The sequence below is a fragment of the Rhipicephalus microplus genome, chromosome 4 (assembly GCF_043290135.1).
Source record: "Rhipicephalus microplus isolate Deutch F79 chromosome 4, USDA_Rmic, whole genome shotgun sequence".
Classification (NCBI taxonomy): Eukaryota; Metazoa; Arthropoda; class Arachnida; order Ixodida; family Ixodidae; genus Rhipicephalus; species Rhipicephalus microplus.
In genome coordinates this window covers 196398175-196421908 of record NC_134703.1, presented here as the reverse complement: position 1 = coordinate 196421908, position 23734 = coordinate 196398175, and the positions used below count along the sequence as shown (strand labels likewise).

Here is a 23734-nt window from a genome sequence, read left to right as displayed (position 1 = left end):
TTACGGCCAATTTTGCCACCAAGCCTGCCTACTTCATTCATTATATATATATATATATATATATATATATATATATATATATATATATATATATAATAAACTTTTTCGTCGATTTTTGGTAGTTCACTTTAGACGACGGCTAGATGATTTACAATGCAGACGACCATCACACGAATTAATAAATTGAACATACGTCTTATTTCTGCAAAAAAACCGTAATGCTGGTCATTTATAATTCGAAGCAATGGCTTCATTTTCAACTGAAGGAGACAACAGTGTGTCGCAGCTATTTTTGGCGAGTCTGTTTCACACAGAGTACAGGACGTGGTGCACGCGAGCGACAAGCTGGCGTACTTCCAATTTTTTGCTGGTGACATTGTCGTGTGAGCGCTTTTGCAGGCCTTGGAATAAGTGACAGTTTGCGCTGCGCCCACGGGTGGTATGGAAGACCGACACGCTCAACGCCCCGCAAGGCCGCGGAAGGCACCTGATGAACAGAAGAAAAAGTATGCTCGCGTTTCCCTCGTAGATAGTGTCCGGATAATACATGTTCGGAGGTGCGGAGGTTATTTAAAGTCCTCTTTAATACATTGGAAATCAATATAAAGACAATGCGTTCTATTGCCGCTACTGACCGTGACCCAGCTAAAACACGCGGTGGTTCGTCTAAAAAGTTTGACCCGGACGTGTTAGACGCCGTGCGACAAATTGTACAGGATAATCCATCCTTCACGCAGTAAAAAATAAAGAGGGCTCCCAAGGAAGATATGCCTAATATTGAAGTGAGCACGTGGACGATTGATCGGCTTCTCGATGGCCATGGTTATTTGGTGAAACTGCTGACCCAGAGGCAGGTAGACCGAAATCACGCCGACGTGAAAAAGCCGCGGCGCCGATATGCCCAGTGGCTTCAGAGCGAGGGCACTACACTAACACGATACTACATCGACAAAACCAACTTCAACGTATCGTGCTCACCTGTTTCGGAAGGGCGAAACGAGGCGCTCCAGCGTGCCGTTTATCAACTAGCGCGAAAAGAGCGAACTTAAATGTTATAGCCTCATGTCAGCGAATGGCCTTCTCCATTAGACCATTGCGGACAGGATGCACTGGGGCTGTCCTCAACGACTTTCTCGCAGAGGTGTGAAGAAAAGTTTCGCAGAAGGAACAGAGAATACAGGCAGTGTTCTTGTTTGACAACGCACCAGCGTACCGCCGCACCGGACAGGCTGTTCCCGTGGCGAGCAACCACACAGTCAAGTGGCTACCGCACTACAGCCCATTCTTCAATCTAATCGAGGAGAGAGAGAGAGAGAGAGAGATAAAGATGCAAGGAAAGGCAGGGAGGTTAACCAGACGCACGTCCGGTTTGCTACCCTGCACTGGGGAAAGAATGAAGGGGAGAAAAGCGGTTGCAGAGAGATAAAAAGGTACACACAATCACGAGCATTCTCGGGGGAGCACGCACAGTCTACAGGCGGTCGCTCAGGTTTGTTGATTTTAAGTAAAGTAGGAGTGCTTTAGTCACTTTCTGCGCAACTGAGGCAGATGCCCAAGGTCCTGGAATCTTCTGCACACAAAATGGTCTGGAGTGAAGTTGATTCAAAACCATCCGGAGCTGGCATCGCTGTGTGTCGTAGTAAGCGCAGCTGCACAAGACGTGTTCAATGGTCTCTTCAGCTCCGCAGTAGTCGCGTGTAAAAGTGTCTGCCCTACCAATGCGAAAGGAGTACACCTTTATGAATGCAACAGTCAACCAAAGGCGGCTTAACAGCGTCGCATTGGAGTGGGAAAGTTGTGATGGTAGCTTTATCTTGAGTGAAGGATCCAGTTCATATAATTGACACCTTTGGAAGCAGGTAGACGACCAGAACGTGCGTGTAAGATCTTGAGCCAGCAGGTAAAGTTGTCTTGCTGCATCATTCCTTGATAGAGGAATCGAGACCACACGGGTTCCTTCATGGAGGAGCTAACTGAGGAGCTTTTCTGAAAGCTCAAGGCAGGTCAAGAGCACCCCAAATGATCTCCGCACGAGACAGGCAGGGATTCTCTAGAAAGAACAACGCTGTGCTCTGGTGGGTAAAGCCGTGGGGTGCTCTATGCAGCACATCCAGCGCTTGGATGAGCCACTTATGATACGCACAATTACACGTTTGTACAAGCTGCCCTCGCCAGCCTTGATATGTAGAACACTGCTCGGCAGCACACAAGTACGGCTGCGTGTTTATGAAAATTGCTTTGCCTGTATAATATGAAATTTAGTTTCGCACGAACTTGCCCCGGATTTCTTTCATCACCTACTTCATAACCAATTTAACAAGCTCGCCGTTATAGGAATGACGAATGTTTCTTAAGGTACAGTGAATGTTTCAACCAGGCATCGTTCTTGCTTCGGCATTGCGATAACATGCCACGTAGGTCATAACACCATATACACATATTCAAGCGTAAGACGCATGGTCTGCCTCTTTCAAAACATGCTACGAAAAGATTTGTCAACCACTCCTTCGGCTCAAATGATATTTTGTCTGGTTACCCATGTGAAACAGATTCGTTGTAGTAGAGGGCAGTTTCCGTACTTGAGATGCGTACTTTTCTTATTTGCAAGTGACCATTTTCTGATATGCCGTAGAACGCTGTGCCTGACTCGCGCCTTTCTTTCAACTTCAATGGCACGCCGTTTCTTATAGATTAGTGTTATTTGAATAAGCGTGCCTGTTTGGTGGTGAGCACCTGTTCGTTCACTGTAGTGCCACCTGGCTGTCCGCGTTTCCATGGCATACTTTGAAACTCAAGAAGCAACAAGAAAGACGCCCCCATCTTCCCACATGGCGAACTGGAGTAAATGCATAGCAGAGTGGTGAAGGTGTCGGGTGAATATTGCATGATTGAGTGTAGTTTGAAAAGGCTTAATTGTTATTTAGCCTTTATTATTCTTCTTTATTGAATGAAGGAGAAGCGTATCCTTCAACGAGTGGTGAGACACTGATGTTGGTGTGTACCCCACTACTGGTTGAAGGTACTGTTCCTTCCATTACATCTACTCCAGTCAAGAAAAGCATCAAGTCGAGCGAAAGCCACGTAAAGACGCCCTTGACTGAATTCGAAACGCCCGATTTGGTGCCTACATATACGGATCTGTTGCCTACATATAGCGCGAGCAGTCAGTTTCTTACTAGCAGACGCTGCCTGCAACGGCCTTCAAGTTATTATTCTCTCAACGACGTTTCGGTTGATATGCATGAAGGCAGGTAGAGAGTGCTTGCGTGGATGTCAGGTGAGATGACGTCATGTGAGTCCCAAGAGATTAGGTCACTAGCCCGATTAACAGCCTTCAAGTTCTTACGCTCTCAAGACGTTTCATTTGATATGCATGAAGTCAGGTTAGGAAGCGCGTGCGTGTGTGATAGGCGTTCATTGATTTATTTGTGGGGTTTAACGTCCCAAAACCACCATTTGATTATGAGAGACGCCGTAGTGGAGGGCTCCAGAAATTTTGACCACTGGGGTTCTTTAACTTGCACCCAAATCTGAGTACACGGGCCTACAACATTTCCGCCTCCATCGGAAATGCAGCCGCCGCAGCCGGGAATCGAACCCGCGACCTGCGGGTCAGCAGTCGAGTACCTTAGCCACTAGACCACCGGGGCGGGGCATGTGTGATAGGCGTGATGACATCGCGCGAGTCACTAGTGATCACGTCACTAGGCCTAGTGAGTGAATTAAAGTTATTAGCCTCTCAAAGAGATTTCGTTTGATATGCATGAAGGTAGGTTAGATAGTAATTGCGTCGGTGTCAGGCGTGATGACGTCATGCGAGTCACTAGTGTTCACGTCACTGGGCCGAGTGACAACATTCAGATTATTAACCTCTCAAAGACGTTCCGTTTGGTGTGCATGAATGCAGGTTAAGACAGCGCATGCGTGGGTGTCAGGCGTGATGACGTGCCGTGAGTCACTAGTGATCACGGCATGAGGCCAAGTGACAGCGCTCACGTTATTACCTTCTCAAAGACGTTTTGTTTGATATGCATGAAGCAAGGTTAGACTTTGCGTGCGTGGGTGTTAGGCGTGATGACGTCCCGTGAGTCACTGGTGATCACCGCATGAGGCCGAGTGACAGTGTTCAAGTTATTACCCCCTCAAAGACGTTTCATTTTATATGCAGGAAGGCAGGTTAAACTTTGCGTGCGTGGGTAATAGGCGTGATGACGTCACCTGAGACACTAGTGGTCAAGACGGTTGACTGAGTCATTAGTATCACGTTATTACCTTCTCAAAGACGTTTAGTTTGAAAGGCATGGAGACAGGTTAGGACAGTGCGTGCGTGGGCGTTAGGCTTGATGACGTTACGTGAGCTACTAGTGATCACGTCGCTAGGCCGAGTGACAGCGTTCAAGTTGTTACTCTCTCAAAGACGTTTCGTTCGATATGCATGAAGGCAGGTTAGGACAGCGCGTGCGTGTGTGATAGGCGTGATCACGTCACGTGAGTCACTAGCGATGACGTGACGAGGCCGATTGACAGCTTTCAAGTTATCACCCTCTCAAAGACGTTTTGTTTGATATGCATGATAGACATTACGTGCGTAGGTTATAGGCATGATGACGTCAACTGAGTCAGTAGTGATCAAGTCGGGTGACCGAGTCGTAAGTCTCACGTCATTATCCTCTCAAAGAAGCTTCGTTTGATATGCATGAAGACGGGTTAGGACAGTGCGTGCGTTTGTGGTAGGCGTGATGACGATACGCGAGTCACTAGTGATCAAGTCAGTTAGCCGATTCATAAGTATTACGTTAATACCCTCTCAAAGATGGTTCGTTTGATATGCATGATTGCAGGTTAGAGAGTGCTTGCGTGGGTGTTAGGCGTCAAGGACTTCATGCGAGTAACTAGTGATCACGTCACTTGGATGGGTGACAGAGTTCAAGTTATTACTCTCTCGTTTGATATCCATGACGGCAGGTTAGACATTGCATGCTTGGGTGATACGTGACGACGTCACCTGAGTGATCAAGTCGGTTTACCGAGTCATAGCTATCACGTTATTGCTGTCACAAAGACGTTTCGTTGTGTATGCATGTCTGCAGGCTAGTACAATACGTGTGCGGGTGATATGAGTGATGACGTCAGAAGAATGACTGCTGGTCCAGTCGCTTGGCCGCGTTTTAGGTATCAAAATACTGCCCTTTCAAAGACGTTTTGTTTTGATATGCATGGCAGAAGGTTAAGACAGTGCGTGCGTGGGTGATACGTGTGATTACGTCACCTGAGTCACTAGTGATCAGATCAAGGGCCTAGGCAATAGGTGTCAGGTTTTTACTTTGTGGATGACATTTCTTTCGATATGCATGCCCAAAGTGTGAATAGCGCGTATGTGTGGGATAGGCGCGATGAAGTCGCGCGAGTCACATTGGGTCACAAGTGACTCATTTATTCTTTTTTCTACAAATATCGATAATAATTCTTCCTAAATTGACTCAGAAGCTATTGACCCCACGGGTTTCCGAAAATTCTGGGTTGCTTTGAAGTCACGATGTAGTCAGGACTAAATTCGCTGGCGTCTGGATTAAATCGGCTGGCGGTTGGATTAATTTGAGTGGCACTTGGAATAAAATGAATGGCACGTGGATTAATTTGAGTGACGGTAGGATTAAACTGACTGGTGCCTAGAGTAATTTCGCTGGAGCTTGGAATAAGTTGAGAGGGAAAACCAGTAGTCCTACTATAAAATCATGGCAATTATGCCATGAGTGTGAGTTATTTTATATAGTCTTGCTGCTTTAGCGGTGGTTTCGTCAACATGACATTTTTCAAGACTAGTATGGCATGACATGACTGCATAGCGAGCATAAGTGACAGACACTAACTTGAAAATCATGAAATACATATCATAATTGTCATGTTATGACTAGTATTGACTAGACGCCACGCTTATGATGCGCTCACAGTCGTTTCGCTAGCTCCACATGTACCAAATTTGGTGTTACGCGACGCGAATGAATGACGAATATACAAGACCAGTTCAAACATCATAATCATGAGATGCGTGTCTTGTAACTGCATAACTACATGCCACGTTCATGGTAAGCTCGTGGCTGTTTTGGAAGCTTCACATATACCAAATTTGGTATTAGGTGACGGGAAGAAATGACGATGTTAAATGACACGTCTAAAAATATTCATGATATGCGTGTCATGTTAAAATGACTACATGCTGGGCTCATAGCGTTTTCATGACCGTTTCGCTAGCTCCACATATACAAAATTTGGTATTACTTGACGTGAATGGAGGGCAAAAGCTATTACACGTCTGACCATGAAAATCGAACATGAACATGAAAATTAGGTGACGTGAATAGGCGACTAAGGCAAATGACAGTCTAGACATGATTATCACGATATGCGTGTCATGTGAAACATGATGACATTCTGCGCTTATAAAGTGCTCGCAGCCGCTTCGCTAGCTCCACATATACGAAATTTGGTATTACGTGACGTCAATGGACTACGAAGGCAAACGATACGTCCAAACAAGACAATCTTGGTATGCGTGTTATGTGAAACATGATTACATGCTACGCTCATAGCGTGCTCGCAGCTGTTTCGCTAGCTGGATCCACATATACCAAATATGGTATCAGGCGAAGGTAATTGACACATTCAAACTTGAAAATCATGGCGTGCAAGTCATGTACGGCATAATTTACGTCCAACTCGCAACGTTGAGCTAGTTTAAAAGTAACATATTAACATTCCTGATTCGTGCTTCTCATATCAACGATTCCCACGGTGAACTTGGGTGCACGTTAAAGAAGCCCATGTGGTCGAAATTTCCGGAGGCCTCCACTAGGGCGTCTCTCATGACCACAAGGTAGTTTTAGGACGGTAAACCTCCCGTGTAAATCAATCCTTCCCACGGCTAGTGAGATCTGTCTTTTTTTGCCATTTTCGTAATATAAATACGTCCCTAGAGCAATAGTGCACCCCGCATAAAACATTTTAGTGTTAAAAAACGTGCTCTAGCTGCTTTTGGGACAATAAACAGGCTGGGCAGCGTAAATAAGTTTAACCTCTCGTTTCGACTCCTCGGCAGGGAACTGCCCTAAACAGACTACGTTTTTGCAGCCACAAAAGGAAGGTTCCTTGCCCGCACTTCTTCATCGAGTCGCTGCCGCAGTGCCATATATTTGTCAATGCCAGCCACACACGTTCGCGAGAGAGCCGCCAGCCTTGCTGTTCCCTGGAGATTCCTACTTTGTCATCTTCGCGTGAACTCCTTCGATCATTAAATGTGTTGTGTCTCAAAGCAAGATGGGACTAAGACCTTTCAAAACAACCGTATAGTAAAGCAATGAAATTAACCATTCAGTGGATTTTTTAGCGCTCTCCCTCGAACGCGGAGTGCCACCCTGCGAAAGGACCGGAAGTGAGAAAGTGGTTTGCCTAGTTCCCGGTGATCGAAGGCCTCGATGCGAAGATGTTCGATTGGAACACTATCTTGCTGCGTGTGGTTCGTGGTGGTGGCTGCAGGCTTGCAGCTCGCGATGGCGTCAATGACTGAGAATGGGATGGGTGGTATGAGGGAAGCGGCAATTACGGTGGGGAGGAAAAGGTCGAACGAAAAGAATTTCTTGACTTGAGATGGTATAGCGAAGACAAGTACTAAGACGCGGACAAGCACTCCCGCAGTTCTGTATACGCTGAACGCTAGCTTATCAAGCAATCATGAATCACCAACTCGCCCAATCAGTCATTTTCATAAAGAAATAGCAACATGTCCACTGGAGACGCTTCAACAAGCCACTTGACAAGTATTCTTGAATTTTTTAAACAAAACATCTGGTACGCAGGACATGTGGTTTACACAGGTCCCTATGAACAACTAGGCAGCTGACAAAATTGCAAGGCAAACAAGTGGGACCTCTGCGGGCACAAAAGAGAGATAAGTTACTCGATTAATGAAATGACTGATATATTGGGTTTAACGTCTCTAAACCACAATATTATTATGATAGACGCCGTAGTGGTGGGTCTGCAAATTTCGACCGCGTGGATTTTTTTAGCGTGCACCCAAACCTGAGCACACGGGCTTAAAACATTTCCGCCTCCATCAGAAACGCAGCCGCCGCAGCCGGGGTTGAATCCCGCGACCTGCGGGTCAGCAGCCGAGTACATTAGCCACTAGGCCACCGCGGTGAGGCGAGAGATAAGTGAAGTACGTACATGTATGTCCTATACATTTTAATAAAGTAAAGGCTCATACTTTCGGTTTTATTGTTTGTTACTTTTTCATTAGTCTCTATAAATAGCAGGAGTTGGGAAAAAAGTTACAGGGAAAAAATGTTCCTACCTGTGACACATAAGGTGTCGGTTGAGCCGTTACATATTTATGAGGTGAAAGTTTTTAATACATTCTTGTCAATACACCCCTCAGTTACATAGGGTAGAGCAGCGATTAGTCAAATTTATCACCTTCCTGGTAGCTCTTACCCACTTGCTTCGCCAGGGCACGTCCACTTTTTTGAGTGCCATGTAAACACTTGCCCTTTGACGAATAAGAAGACATGAACTATTGAAGAAATATAGAAATCAGAAAAGTAGCTGCTAATATAAGCGAAAAATTGCTCCACAGGTTGCCATTCGTGTTTTAAATTCTAGATACTGTTTGCAAATTGCAAAGTGCTAAATTTTTGCAATTAGGTTAATAGCACAAAAATTGGCAACATTCCAGTTGATTGACACGCCTGTGGTAAGAGTCGCCCCCGCATCTCGCACCTAAACTGCACGAAATACTGCTGCTAAAGAATTAATTATTGAGGAGTTGCATGGACCAGTCTACGGCGTCACATTGCCGGAAACAGGCACGGCTGCCATGCAAGCATAGCTGCATTTTCGCAATATTTTCCTAGCTACAAACGCGCTCATATTAAAATTGAGGCAGTGTTCCGTTGCTCTTGCAGCCGTACAGCTTGGCAAACGAATGCCTATACGCTACCCAAGAGCGTCTTTCGCTCAATATGGCGGTAAACAAAGAATGCTTGAGTTTAGGTGTACAAAAACGATAGAGCAAAATGCTGAACGTGTTCTACTGTGCAGTTTCACTGTGGGCTAATGCACTTCAGGTGTTCTGAATAAATTACCCGAAGCCCTCAACTGGGGCGTCTCAAATAGCTTGGATCACCTTCAGGACGTTAAACCCAGCAAAACAACAAAAAGAAACAGCGCACGCATGCAATTTTACTAATTTGTGGGATCTAATACGTGCGCCACGGAGGCCTGAGCTTAACCGAACTCTGACTATAGCCTGAAGTTCATGGGCCCGATCCAGCTATCTGTTACCCGACCTGACTCATTCCGGGTTTTCGGACTGGCTCCGGCCCGTACGTTGCTCTAATCCGAATGGCCTTATATGCATAAACGTTGCGCATAATTCTGAATTCCCTTAGCCATAAAAACGCCATGTGGTTGCGTATTTCAATCCACGTATGGATCTGTGTGATCAAATACGAATGATTGGAGATGCACAAATCACTGGCAGTGGGGTATGAACCCAAGCGCTTGATTTGGGACAGTGAAAAAGAACTGTCACTCACCTACTGATCTCACCAGGCAGACTCTTACGATCGTTTTGCTACAATATGCAAATTCGTTGTTCTTGTGTTTGTCACTTTTTATTAGGTGCAAGATTGACTAAATGTTTTCAAAACTATCAGAAAACTGAACGTTCTAAAAGAAGTTGCTTGGCTGAGAGGCAAAGTGACTGGCATAATTAAATACTTATTCTCTCGTGAAACTCCATTATTCAGGCAAACATCGGCACTTGAGAAAAAGCCAGTGTCTGCTTAAAATTAGAAGAACTTTGCACTGCCTTTTAGCTTTGCTTAATGAACATGCAAATATACTCATGACACTTTAGTGTATATAAAGCACCTGTCAGCTAAGGTGGCCTACTGGTTATGGTTACTGACAGCTGACTCGAAGGTCGCATGATCAAAACCCGGGTGACATGAAGGCCTCATTTTATGAGAACGTGAAAATGCTTGAGACCCGTGTTTTGATAAGACAGATGCAGCTAGTTGGTGATTGGGATTCAACATATTTGCACAACGCAATACTACAAGGAGTTACGACGTAACTACAGAAGAAGAGACCAGGACCGAACGAGTGCTGTAGTAAGAGCGCAGCGCTCTTTCTGTCCTTGTCTCTTCTTCTGTAGTTACGCCCTAGCTAGTCGTAGTCTTGCGCTGCGCAAATATGCGGAGACCGGTGTACTGAGAGTGAATAATATTCCTCATCAGCCTGACTACGCTCAATGCAGCACAAAGGCCTCTTCCATGTTCCGCCACTGAAATCGGTCCTGTGCTTGCTGCTGCAATTTAATAACCGCAGACATCGTAATCTCATCTGCCCACCTAACTTTCTATCTGCCACTTAGCCGCTTGCCTTCACATGAAAAGCCGTCTCTGCTCCTTAACAGCCAGCGGTTACCTTTCCTTCGCGCCATGCGCCCTACCAATGATAGTGTTTTGTGCTTGATTTCTATCTTTATTTTTTCTTTTTTTGTTTCTTTTTTTGTTTCTTTCTGTACATGTACCGAAAATGGAGCCAGGGCAAAAGGCTAGGAGTCTGACAAAGGCCTTTTGCACCAGATGCAGTGAGGCACGCAGGCCATCATAACAACTTAGCACGATACAATTAGTAGGAATGAGAAGGAAGATAAAAAAGGTACACAGGCGAAATGTTAAAACGCATACAGCAACAATGAAACATTGTTAAGCGTAAGCATATATATTTCGACTATTAGGTTCATAACACCCATTTGTTTCCTGAAACACTTTGCTGTTATTATGTCCCTAGGGTTACACTTCTCAATTTCTTTTCTAATGCTCACTGCGTCGTCATCAAGTTAAGTTGAACCCTGCTTGTAATCCTACACGTACCTTCTCCGTAGGTAAATATTGGTAATAAGCAGCTTGATTTACCTTCCGCTTGAAGAATAGTGGAAATATACCAGTTATTATTTTAAAGGAGGCCAAAAAGCTGTAGGCCATTGTGCTCGGAATTTTGTGCAGGTTAAAGAACTCAAGGCTGTCGAAATTCCCGCAGCCCTCCACTATGGCGTCTCCCATAATCATAGGGCAGTTTTGCGACTTTAGACCTCAGATATCAATAAATTGCCAGTCAGGATTCTAGAATTCTGGCCGAGTGCACTGCGCCTCATTCTCATTCAAGTAGTACTCACCCAGCCGAACCGACAGGTCCGGCTCCAAGGGTACTACTTTTCCAAAGTACACGTGCTCTTTTACTTGTCCAAGTGCACTACTACATGTATCTCGAAGCGCTTTCTCTTCCGAGGTGATTGTACGTTACTTTCGTATTCTGCAGATTAGTTTGAGGACCTACTATTCTGCACCCCCTGTGTAATTTCGTAATCTTTAATGGAAATCTATCCCCTGTCGCACTCAGCAATGCAATGTCATCGACAAAGTGCAGGTTACCAAAGTAGTCTACATTAACTTGGATCCGTAATTTTTCTCATTCTATGCATCTGAAAACATCCTGTAAGGATGCGGTAACCACTACTAGGGAGAACGTATTCCTTTGCGTTACCCCTTCCTTCACTGGTACTCTGTCGCTTTATTTATGGGGCACTTTGGTGGTAGTGCATTTCTTGCAGGTTGTTCATGTATTTTTCATCGACGCCCTGATTCCGCAGTGTTTGCATTAGTGCTGATATCTCTATTGAATAAAATGCCTACTCATATTCTATAAAATCTATGTATAGTGGTTGGGTGTATTTTGAGGGTTTTATTATTGTTACGAGAAGGAGACCGACTCGAAAGAGTAGTCAGAGATGTATTTACAGCCGGTTAAGCGAGCAGCGCCAGCCACACAGATTAGCTCGCGCCAGTCTATATGCTTTGTCTTCTTCAACTCCCTGCACTGGCACGCAGCATGACCCCCGGCGGCGGAGGCACCGTCCCGGTGCTTTAAAGGTCATTATCTGAAGCATTTTTGTAGGGCTTGATCCGCGAGACGTGTACGATATCACTGGACTGCACAGCAGATGATGATGGATAGATGGGGATGACTCCGTAGGTGACAGGTGTTACTTGACGCAATATATGGTAGGGCCCCGTGTAATGAGACAGAAGTTTTTCTGATAGGCCCAGCCGACGATGAGGGGAGCAGAGTAAAACGAGGGTACCGGAAGTGAAATGTACGTCTGTATGTTCCGCATCGTACCGACGGCATTGGTTGGTTTGCGACGCCATCAGCCGAGCGCGAGCGAGCTGACGGGCATGATCGGCTCGCGTAATCACGTCGCGGGCATACTCGCTGGTGGACGAGGTGTGAGCTGAGATGACTGTGTCCAGTGGTAAAGTCGGCCCTCTGCCGTACAATAAGTTAAATGCCGAAAAGCCCGCTGTGTGGTGACGGGAGGAAGTATACGCGAACGTTGCGTAGGTTAAGGCAAGGTCCCAGTCTCGGTGGTCGGGCGACACGTACTTAGCGAGCATATTTGTTAGAGTGCGGTTAAATCGTTCCGTGAGGCCATTTGTTTGAGGGTGGTAAACGGTTGTAAGTGTGTGTTGCGTGGAACAAGAACACAGAACGTCGGCGATGACTTGGGATAGAAATGTACGGCCATGTTCTGTGATCGAGAAGCTGTCTCGGAGCACGGTGAATCAATATAACGTCCCGTAACAAGAAGTCAGGGACGTCGGCTACACAGCTGGTTGGAAGAGCTCGCGTAATAGCGTAGCGTTTAGCGTAGTCTGTAATAACGGCTATCCATTTGTTTCCCAATGTTGATGTGGGAAAAGGACCAAGCAGGTCCAATCCAACACGATAAAATGGTTCCGCAGGTATGTCAGTTGGTTGAAGATGGCCAGCGGGTAGCAGCGATGGTGTTTTACGACGTTGGCATTGGTCACAGGTGGTGACGTATCGGCGTACCGAGCGAGAAAGGCCTGGCCAGAAGAAACGGCACCGGACACGCTCGTACGTTCGAGATACGCCAAGTTGTCCAGCCGTGGGAGCGTCGTGAAGTTCGGTGAGAACACAGCGGCGCAAATGCCTAGGCACAACAATGAGAAGGTCGGGCTCGTCTGGTCGGAAATTGCGACAGTATAGCACGCCATTTTGAATGTCAAAGTAACTGACGGAAGCGTCATTTGGGGAGAATTCCATACGGCTGATGATGTCAGGCAGCACTGGATCACGCTTCTGTTCTTCCCCAATATTAAGGATGTCGGACACTGACAAAGTAGAGTTCTCCGTGGGCTCGTCAGTGTCCTCAGGATCGTCGAAAGGGTATCGGGGGAGGCAATCGGAATCATGGTATAGGCGGCCAGATTTGTAGACCACCGAATAGGAAAAATCTTGCAGGCGCAAAGCCCAGCGACCAAGGTGGCCTGATGGTACTTTCAGAGAGTTGAGCCAGCAGAGCGCGTGGTGGTCGGTAACTACCGAAAATGGACGTCCGTATAGATAAGGTCAAAATTTCATTACTGCCCATACAAGAGCCAAGCACTCACGCTCTGTGATCGAATAGTTACGTTCAGGGGCGGATAGGAGGCGGCTGGCATATGCAATAACTCAATAATGGCCATGTTGTTGCTAAGCCAGCACTGCACCAATGCTATGTCCACTTGCGTCTGTACGGATTTCCGTAGGGGCCGCAGGGTTAAAGTGTGCCGGAATCGGTGGAGTATTGAGAAGAGCGATGAGAGTCGAGAACGCAGAAGCCTCTTCGGAGCCCCATGAAAACGGGACGTCTTTCTTGAGGAGCTGCGTAAGCATCCTCGCTATGTGCGCAAAATTTTTCACAAAGCGTCGGAAGTAGAAACATAGTCCGATAAAGCTGCGTACATCCTTCGCAGATCGTGGTAAAGGAGAGTTTTTGACGGCGCTGATTTTTGCTGGGTCTGGTTGTGCGCCGTTGGCGTCTACTAAATGGCCAAGTACTGGGATTTGATGGCGTCCAAAGTGACATTTTGATGAATTGAGCTGCAGGCCAGTGTGACGGAAGATTCCCAAGATGGCTGAGAAGCGCTCTATATGAGTTTCAAATGTTCGCACCTCCACCAAATAAGTTACGAAAAGGAGACCGACACGGAGGGCTAGTCAGAGATGTATTTACAGCCGGTAAAGCGAGCAGCGCCAGCTACACAGATTAGCTCGCACCAGTCTATATGCTTTGTCTTCTTCAACTCCCTGCACTAGCACGTAGCAATATCACCTGATTGATAGTATGAATGCGCTGGATTGTTGAGTAGCCTGTTCGATATCCTGCTTGATCCTTTGGTCAAATGTATTCTAATGTGTTAATAATTCTGATAGCATTGAGCTCTGCCAATAGCATGTATACAACGGAAAGGTCGCGATTCTTCTAGTTCTTGTTGTACCCTTTCTTATGAATCAAGGTGATGTTAGCAGTCTTCCAGTGTTTTGGTAGCTTCCCCGTCAGGTGACACCTCCGTCTCACACAACACAATCTCTCCTCCATCTTTTAGATTTTACTTGCAGGTTGACCAGAGGCAAGCATGAACCGGGCATCCATACTCAGGACTGTAGTGGTGCTCCTGCTTGTTTCCCTCGTCGAAAGGTCTCTGGCTTTGCCTGATGGAGCTCCCGAAGGCACATGTGATGACATGATGCCTTTCCACGTTGGGTCCAAGCATCTAAATGGAAGCGACTCTCCGTATATGCTGGTGCAGGAGAAGGAAACATTCGAGCCAAATGAAAGCATCTCAGGTACGTAGACAAAGATAGAAGTGTGTTTTTATCATGCGAAATTTAAAACCGCCAAAAATTAGATGGAGGGAGAAAATAGAAGCTTCCGATAAAAAAAATGCGAAGTAGCGGTTGCGCGGATTCGACGTTTCGACAAGCGGAGCATTCTTTCTCAATGCTAGAAGAGAACTGATTTTTTAGCGCTAGTGTGTCAACGCTTCGTACCCTCTATACCCTAACAAAGGAGTAGGAAATGGTCACATTGGCTACGCAGTGTAGGGGCGTGGTAGGGGGAGGGGTTCTGGTACGAATTGTGTGAGTGAAGAGTGCTTAGGCGTTGCGTGATTAAGAGGAAGGAGAGGAAGTGCTCGGGAGGTAAGAATGAGCTTGAAGGATTCGTTTGAATGAATCACGGTTGCCAGAAGTTAACGAATGATAAGTCTGATACCTTAAGCAGAGAGCTTTTTTACAGTTGTTTCTTTGTATGTATCGTATCAAATAGATGCAAGAGCCAATTAAAAAAATTGGCCCGAATCTACATAATACACTATAAATGTCGTCGAAAGACGATAGTCTTGCGTCTGAAGAGAGTGAAAGAAAGGTTTATTTTGTGTTCTGCAAATTAAATCGGTGAATGGTATTCTGAAGGCGTTTCGTTAGAGTGCCTCGACCGTGTAACGAAGTCAAACAAGCGCATCTATAGGCACGTTAGGCACGAGTGCCTTCTGGCAGGTATTTTCGAAAACGAAGGCGTGCGGGACCGCAGAGAAAGATGCGTCCAAGTCACGGAGTTGATAAGGTGTACAATGCAAAGCGACGGGCAGGCGCCACCATCGTGCCGTCGTAGCAAAGCGTTAGAAACACCTTCCTGAGCATCGCGTTGCAATGTCAGCGCAGCGCGTTAAGCGCTACAGTCTTTAGAGTTACTTGTGTGTGCCTCTTCTAGTATGAAGGCAGACATACAAAACATAGACATGTTGTTATGTCCCCTCTGATATGCAGAACATTTGCTTTTTAAATTGAGAATCGCACAACTATCAACGCTGAACCTTGAGCAATACTGGTGGGTGCTGCGGATGGAGCTGGCCGTTTCGTGCCGTTTGAAGTAACGTTTGGGCGGACAAACAGACAAATGTGCAGTCAGAGAGACCAAATGTTTTCGTCAAAGGTCCCCAAGAAAGACTATCGTTTTTAAAACCTTTCTACATACTGGCTCCAGTGTACTGAGCTTGTGAAAAGGTATGACTCTGTATATTTTCGTTCACTTACGAAAAATACGTTTCGCTGAAGTTCGGAGTTTGATATCGCCCTAGTTGCATACTGCTACATTTTAATGCTGTCCCACAGCTTTCGCGAATTTTTCTGTATCCGCGTGATGACTGTTTAACTTGACCTTAGCAGGCTGTCCTGTTTCGCCAATGTTTTGTTTATGAGAATATGAACACACGATTATGCAGATCATATTATTGATGTAGGCCTGTTTAGCCTGAATAAATAGCTATGCTGATCGGCTTTGTTTGTTTCTATTTTTGACTTTATTTAATAATACCCTTGTCACACGGGCAATTCCGAAGGCCATTGAGTCAATTGTCTATCGAGTCTACGAAGCAACAAAATCTCCATTGAAACTCAAATGACTATTGAATGACGGAAGCGGAAACAGCGGTTACGACGTGGCCACTGTTTGACTGCTCAACAATTTAAAAACGAAACATTCGTTATGTATATGTATAAACAACTTTTTAAAGTGTTTTAGCAAATATCCAGGCGCGTGCATTCTTTAAATATATATATATATATATATTTATATATATATATGTATATATGTATATATATTATATATATATATAATAAGGGGAAGAAGTGTATACCTAAGGGCTCGTTTTTCCGTGTTTTAACAAAATAATAATGAGATCTAACAGACAGTAATGCCAAGTAATGTACAGGGGAAGTTATTAGAACCAATAGAACGTAAATAAGAAGAAAGAAAAGTGGATGAAAAAATAACCAGCCGTGAGCAGGAATCGAACCTACGACCTTCGAATATATATATATATATATATATATATATATATATATATATATATATATATATATATTAATGGTTGGGTGAAATTCAATGGATCCGGTGGAAAATGCCGTCGTCGGAGTGACGAAGGCAAGCCCACCTGCCGAAACGTTAGTAAAACTTGTGTTTTCGCACGTTTGTCGACCTCTTTGCCTACCGTATATATATATATATATATATATATATATATATATATATATATATATATATATATATATATATTTATATATAGATATATATATATATATATATATATATATATATGACGCTACGAAATGGAGACACGTCGTGGTCCAGATGCTATGCGTTCATTCTAATTTATCCGCACTTCCTCTTTGTCGGCTTCTCCAAGAATCACCTTGTGAATGCGTGACACTTCCCCCTCCCCTCGAGAAAGTCTCAGTTCAGAAGGTACAAAATAACGCCGCAGTTTGCTAACATGCACAATGTCGGAGTTTCTACATAAGGGTAGCACGGAGCGGTTGATCTCATAGTTTACTGTTGAGACCTTGCGTAGAATCTTGTAGGGTGCTTCCGTGAAGGAACTCAGTTTGCCGTTGTTGGGATGCCATGGTGTCTCGTAAAGGACAAAGACCATAAATGACTTTGTTCTTATTGTGGTAGGCGGCAGAATTGGTAACTGCAGTTTTTCGTGCTACTTCGACAGTTTCTTCTCGTTGTTCCAGTACAGTAGGATAAGATGGAATTCCATACATCAGGAAGGAAGGTGCGTAGCCAGTCACTTCGTGGGGTGTTCTGTTGTATTCGTCAATTACCCCCGGAAGCAGCTTAGTCTAAGACTTCTGTGGTTCTTCATTGATCTTACATTTATATCTCGTTACGATAGTCTGGTTTGTCCGCTCGTTCATGCCGTTGCATTGTGGATGGTGAATGAGGTGAATAGTTGATGTATACGATAATGTTTTGAAAACTGCTTGAATTTTCCTGCAGTAAATCTTGTTCCACGATCTGTAAGCAGCTTCCGTGGTTTTTCAGAAGAAAAAAATGTTTTTAAGCATGAAATGTAGGCGTCGATGTTCTCACTTTTATGAGCAAATGCACATACGTAGCGAGTCGCATGATCAATAACCAAGTGTATAAACCTTTTTGACGAGCCATATCCAGAAAATCCTCCCATGGTGTCTATTGCAAAGAGGTCGAAGGGCTCTTCAGCTGGAGGCAGTGATTCAAGCGTCCAAAATTTTTTTGTTTTCATCATCTTGCATCTGTGGCATGTATCACAATGCCGAATATAAGTGGAAACTTCGGTTACCATATGTGCCCAATAATATTGCGGAGACAGGAGTGATAGCGTCTTCTTCACTCCGACATGCCCAAAATGTTGATGTGCATTCTTCAGAATGGTTGGGCGTAGTTTATGGAGCACGTATATTTTCCGTAGTCCTTTTCTTTTGACGATGATGTTGTTATTTTCTAATGAATGCGTTCCTTTTGGACGCTCATTGTTGCATCGCTGAAGGTCGTCGTGTGATAGAAGATTGACTATTGGGGCTCCGGAGAGCGCATCTGCTTCGACATTACTTGCGCCCTTTTGATGTTTGGTGTTCACATCATATATTTATTTATTTATTTATTTATTTATTTATTTATTTATTTATTAGAATACACTCAGGGCCCGTAGGGCGTTACAGAGAGGGTGGGTACAACATATATAACACACAAGAAAAAAAGACAAAATAAAGAAACATGTATCAGATGCGCAAATCAGGAAGGCAACATAAGTCAACTAAAATGTATAAGAATTCAAGCACATACAAGACAAAGATAGATAATGGAAACTGCGTATAGTTACAAGCATTGCTGAGAAATTGCAGTCTTGAATAACAAAGGGTCTGTTATTGATACAACGGAAGAGGGCTGTTTTCGGTAAGAAGGCTGCTGAAAAGATGTTGGTGCGGCAAAACGGAATGGCAACCTTATGCTGATGATCAATGCGCGATGAGTGGTATGACGGTTGTGAAATGAGGTCTCGCTTCATTGATGGATTGTGAAAAAATATCTTATGAAAAAAATGCAGTCGCGCCAGTTTCCTCCGGACAGTTAAATTGGGTAGGTCAAGGTTAGATTTCATTTCTGATATGCTAGCAGTACGGGAAAAATTAGAACAAATGAACTGAACTGAGCGGTTCTGAACAGATTCTAACGCGTTAATTAAATTTTGCTGCACGGGATCCCATATAGCGGACGCGTACTCAAGCTTTGGGCGAATTAGTGATCGGTATAATAGATTGACAGTTTCAAAGATCACCGGAAGAGACGACCTTGAGGATTTTTAACATTCTTCAGCCACTGAAGTGCAGAGTGACCTGCTACAACAGTGAATGACTTTCCATGAATGTAGCAATGCCATTTATCAATGGCATCTACAATGGCAAGACGTTCTCTTTCTGTAATAGCATAGTTCACCTCGTTCTTAAGTAGTTTGCGGGAATAGTAGGCTACAGGATGTTCTTCGCGTTTGTCATCAGGTTGTTTCAGCACTGCACCGATGCCTTCGCCAGCAACGTTACTTGAGCCAGGTCAGTTTCGCTGCTCCCCGCGCGCCGGCACGAGCGGCTGACGCGTGAACTGATGGCGCTGCTGTTCCGTCTTGCTTCACATACCACGCCGCGCGTAGCGACGCGCGTGTTGCCGCTTAGACACAAGACGTTTTCGGCACTCGGTTGCTTCCTCGCGCTATTATTTAGTGAACTGTCGTTCCTTACAAAAGAGTTCTAACATGTGACAAGAGCGCCAATAAACAATGCCTTATTGTTGTGCCCCGGGCTGCAAAAGCGGCTACGGAAATGACATTGGTCATCATTTGTTTGAGCCACCCTGGGATCGCGATGAGTTTAAAAAAAGCCACCCGCATATTCCCGCGAAAAGAAGTCGAGTAAATGCGTCACATAGTGAGGGGGGCAGGTATCGCGTGTATGTTGCGTAATTGGGTATTGTTATTTCATCTTATTTAAGGAATGATGAAGAAGCGCGTCCTTCAAGGAGTGTTTGGAGGCTGATGTTGGGTTGTGCCCCACTACTGGTTGAAGGTACTGTTGCTTCCAGCGCATCTATACTCGAGTCAAGCAAAGCGTAGTCAGAAATATTTTTTGAGGGGGAATTGGGCGGGGGGCACATGCTTCGTTTCGGGCAAGGCACCCCCTTGAAATGGTCATTTGTTATTCTCTATGCTATCGCGAAAAAAAATTTCAGGGGGGGGGGGGGGGGCATGCACCCGGTGTGCTACCTCCTGGCTATGTCTGGCATGGACACAAACTGCACTATGTGTAACGAACCGGAAATGGTTTGACATGCTGTGAGTGAGTGCTGGGATCCGATATTTTTTTGGGATGTGGTACAAAAGACCCCGAAGAAATATCTGCCGATAACACCTCATGGCATACGTTATTTTCAACACAGAATGAGGGTGGTGTTCCATATAATATGACGCGATTACTGGGCCTTTACAGTCTATGGATAAAACGCAAGGCCGTGTACCACATGGATCCTAAAGCAAAATCGGCACGGGAAACTTCATTGAATGCGTAATATGTGCGCAAGATAGATCGAACGTTTATATAACCTCAAAATCATATGCAGGTGTTTGATGAATTGGTGAAAATGAACCGTTCTTAAACCGTCAAAGTGGTGCGAGAAGACCAATATGTTTTTTATGAATATGTATTTATTTATTTCTCAATAAAAAGGTTCTAAACAGCACACGCCTGCCTGTGTAGTAGAACTCCCGCTCTCCCGGCAAACTGCCCGGGTTCGACCCCCACTCAGACCAGGAACTTTTTATATTTGCATCTTGCTCAATTTTCAAGTCGCGCCGAAGATGATTATTTTTCGCTCACAACCAACGAAACCGACGCCGACACGAGAATTTCTGCGAAACGAACTTTTTAATGCTGTCGCGTTAAAATCGGGCACCGATGCTGTGCCGTAAGGATGGGCGGCTGACTCTTAAGTCCGCTATATGTGAGTGACATTTGAGGCGGACGATGATGTCAAATATCATAAGTACATTATAAATGGGAAACGAAATACTTCCACCTCGAGGAAAATGAGCGCTAGTGCCAAAGACATTACCTCGCTTTTTTGCCGGTGTGCCAGAGTGCATATCGAAGGCACATGTGACGACAAGAACAAGGAGGTCACGCACGCACACACACACACACACACACACACACACACACACACACACACACACACACACACACACACACACACACACACACACACACACCCACACCCACACACACACACACACGTGCTAGGGATGAGCTCATGCCAGAAAATGAAATAGGGAAGCCATGGTCATGGAGTCGGTCGAGTGATTTTAGCGATGACGCATCTCTGGGCAGATCAGACGTCTCGTCAGCTACACTGTTCGCGCTCAATGAAGCGATGAACTTCTCGTTGCCTTCCGCGAGCAGGAGCCAAAAATTGATTGACGATACGGTGTCAGGGATGACGTGCGGTGTTTTTCTACTGCAGAAATCTTGCACCAAGAGCTGCTACTACAAAAAACTGTTATTGTGGAACGAGGTGGTAGCTGTAGATTGTGCCCACAACTACTAGTGTTCATCGTAAACACTGTACAGTGTTTACAAAGCGGCCTACTAGCTTTCTTTGCCTGTCCTACGGAGGCCACTGCTAGCCAGAAAGCCTTCAAAGGTGGTGAAAAACAGAAAACAAAAGGTCCGCAACCTCTCGCTGCCTCAAAAAGGAAGAAACATAAGGAGATCCTGGCTCTTGAGCGAAAGCTTTCCGCAGTTTCGAATGAGAGAATCGAAAATACCCTTGCTGAGCTTCCTCATTTGCTAAGGCTTTCATTTATGACATCACTATTGTAACAAGTGTTCGGCAATAACCCAGTGAAATTATTCGAGAACGATGGCTAATGCTGAAGCCATGTTTTGCGTGAGAGTTTGCATGATAACTACAATTTTTTAATGCCCTCATGAGAGAATTCTCTCCCGAGAAAGATGGCTGATAACTACACAATATAGAAAAATGCCACTTTGAGCAAACTGTATTTCTTAAAAGTGTTTTCATTATAGCGCGGTGGACATTTGGCCGGGAAATTTTGCAGGCCGACGAACACTGGAAATAACGTGAAAGATGCACAGCTGATTACAAAATAAACTACGCTTAAGATGAGCCACCAATATAGAAGAACGATCGCGTACTAACAACTCGTCCTGTGTACTTCTATTCTGGCGTCTTGTGTTTCGAGCACTCTATTTTTATAATGTATTGCGAACTAGCGCCCAAAACAGGCTTCTCGGGCACAGCCGATTCCACCCGAAAACAGCGTTCAGGGCACTGTTTGTAAATAAATAAGTAAAGAAATAAATAATAATTAGTTTCCCGATTGGAAAGGCTCCTGACATTTAGTGGTGATTATGAAACAGATGTTTTACAAATATTCGTTTTTGAAGGAGTTAGTTTACCGCTCAAGCGTGAATGGCGAATCCCGGTTATCACGACTGACGAGAGCTGCGACGAGAATGCGGATCATTCGCACTGCAGCAGACGACGCGCACGGCTTGAAGCAAAATGGCACAGCAGCGCCACTAGTTCTCGCGTCGGCCACCACGGCCACTTCAGAGAGCGCGCGCCTACGGGGAGCTCCGAAACTGACCTGGTTATAATAACGTTGTTCGCCAGATGCGTCACAGTACACAGTACATGGTCTCGAAGGGTCGCATATGCGAAGCACAGGTTCTTCAGTTATCCGCTCCTTCAGTTCACGAAAGGCTTGCTCGCATGCTTCTGTCCAGACCCACTTGCTGCCTTTGTGGAGTAGTTTTGTGAGTGGAAGAGCGATATCGCTGAAGTGGGAGATGTACTGACGGTAGGTGTTTACAGTGCCCAGAAAACGCTGGAGATCTTTTTCTCGTTTTGGTGTCGGAAATTTGAGTATGGCAGCCACATTACTTTGCTTAGGTGTCACTGTTACTTGTGAAATTTTGTGGCCCTGGTATTCAATGCTGCAGTTTGCAAATTGGCACTTTTTTCGTTTGAGTTTTACGTTCTCGGTTTGGCAGCTTTCAATAGCGCTCAAGGCGTCGTATATGATCAATATATGTCTCTGAGTAAACGAACACATCGTGAAAGTAATTAATAACATTGGTGAGCTGATGTTTCGCTATTATTGATTTCATAGCTCTTTCAAATGTAGCCGGAGCGTTCTTCAACCCAAATAGCATTACCAACCACTCAAAATGACCATCAGGCGTGACAAATGCAGTTTTCTGAACATCGTCAGGATGCATTTGGACATGCCAGTATCCCGACGTTACGTCCAACGTAGTGAAAAACTGCGCCTTTCCTAAGTGGTCAAAAATATCATCTATACGTGGAATTGGTTGAAAGTCGGGTACCGTTATGGCATTGAGTTTCCGATAGTCAATACATAGACGAGTGCGTCCTTCACCTTTCTTTTCTAATAAAATCACAGGTGCGTTGTAGGGCGATAATGAAGGCCTCATAACACCTCGCTTAAGGAGAGCATCTACTTGTTTATTGATCTCCACTTTGTCTGCCTGTGAACATCGGTATGGTGCTCGACGAATAGGGACAGCATTGGTAAGTGCAATCCTATGTTTCTCAGTGGGGATGCCTTCAATATCTGTCTGGGATTTCGATAATATCTCGTTATACTTGCTTAAAAGAGAGTCGAGCGCCCCAGACCCATGCTCTGATAAGTTTTCTGAAGTAAGGGTTCGCATCAGCGGGGCTTGAATGATTTTCTTTTCATTGTGATGTGGAAGGTTCATATTCTCACGTGCTTGTGTCACTGACTTGCTTTCCAGATTTACAGAAAGATTGAAGTACGAAGCGCTGTCTAGCGTTTTCATGCCTCGCAGAACACGTGCATAAACTTTCTTAATGACGTTCCCAATTTGTAACTGA

At 45.0% G+C, this 23734-nt stretch overlaps 1 protein-coding gene across 4 annotated transcripts in view; it reads left to right on the top strand.

Annotated features, from left to right (window-relative positions):
- The window catches only part of LOC119172549 (putative defense protein 3), a 53773-nt gene that overhangs the window by 6024 nt on the left and 24015 nt on the right, over positions 1-23734 (top strand). For 2 of the 4 annotated variants that reach the window (XM_037423704.2, XM_075893906.1), the window contains exon 2: positions 14523-14763. In XM_037423704.2, the coding sequence (XP_037279601.1) occupies positions 14553-14763 (211 nt within the window). In that variant the 5' untranslated portion in view covers positions 14523-14552. Of the gene's footprint in view, positions 1-12872; positions 13061-14522; positions 14764-23734 lie in introns of all 4 variants that reach the window. The other 2 variants (XM_075893904.1, XM_037423705.2) reach the window with 2 other exon arrangements.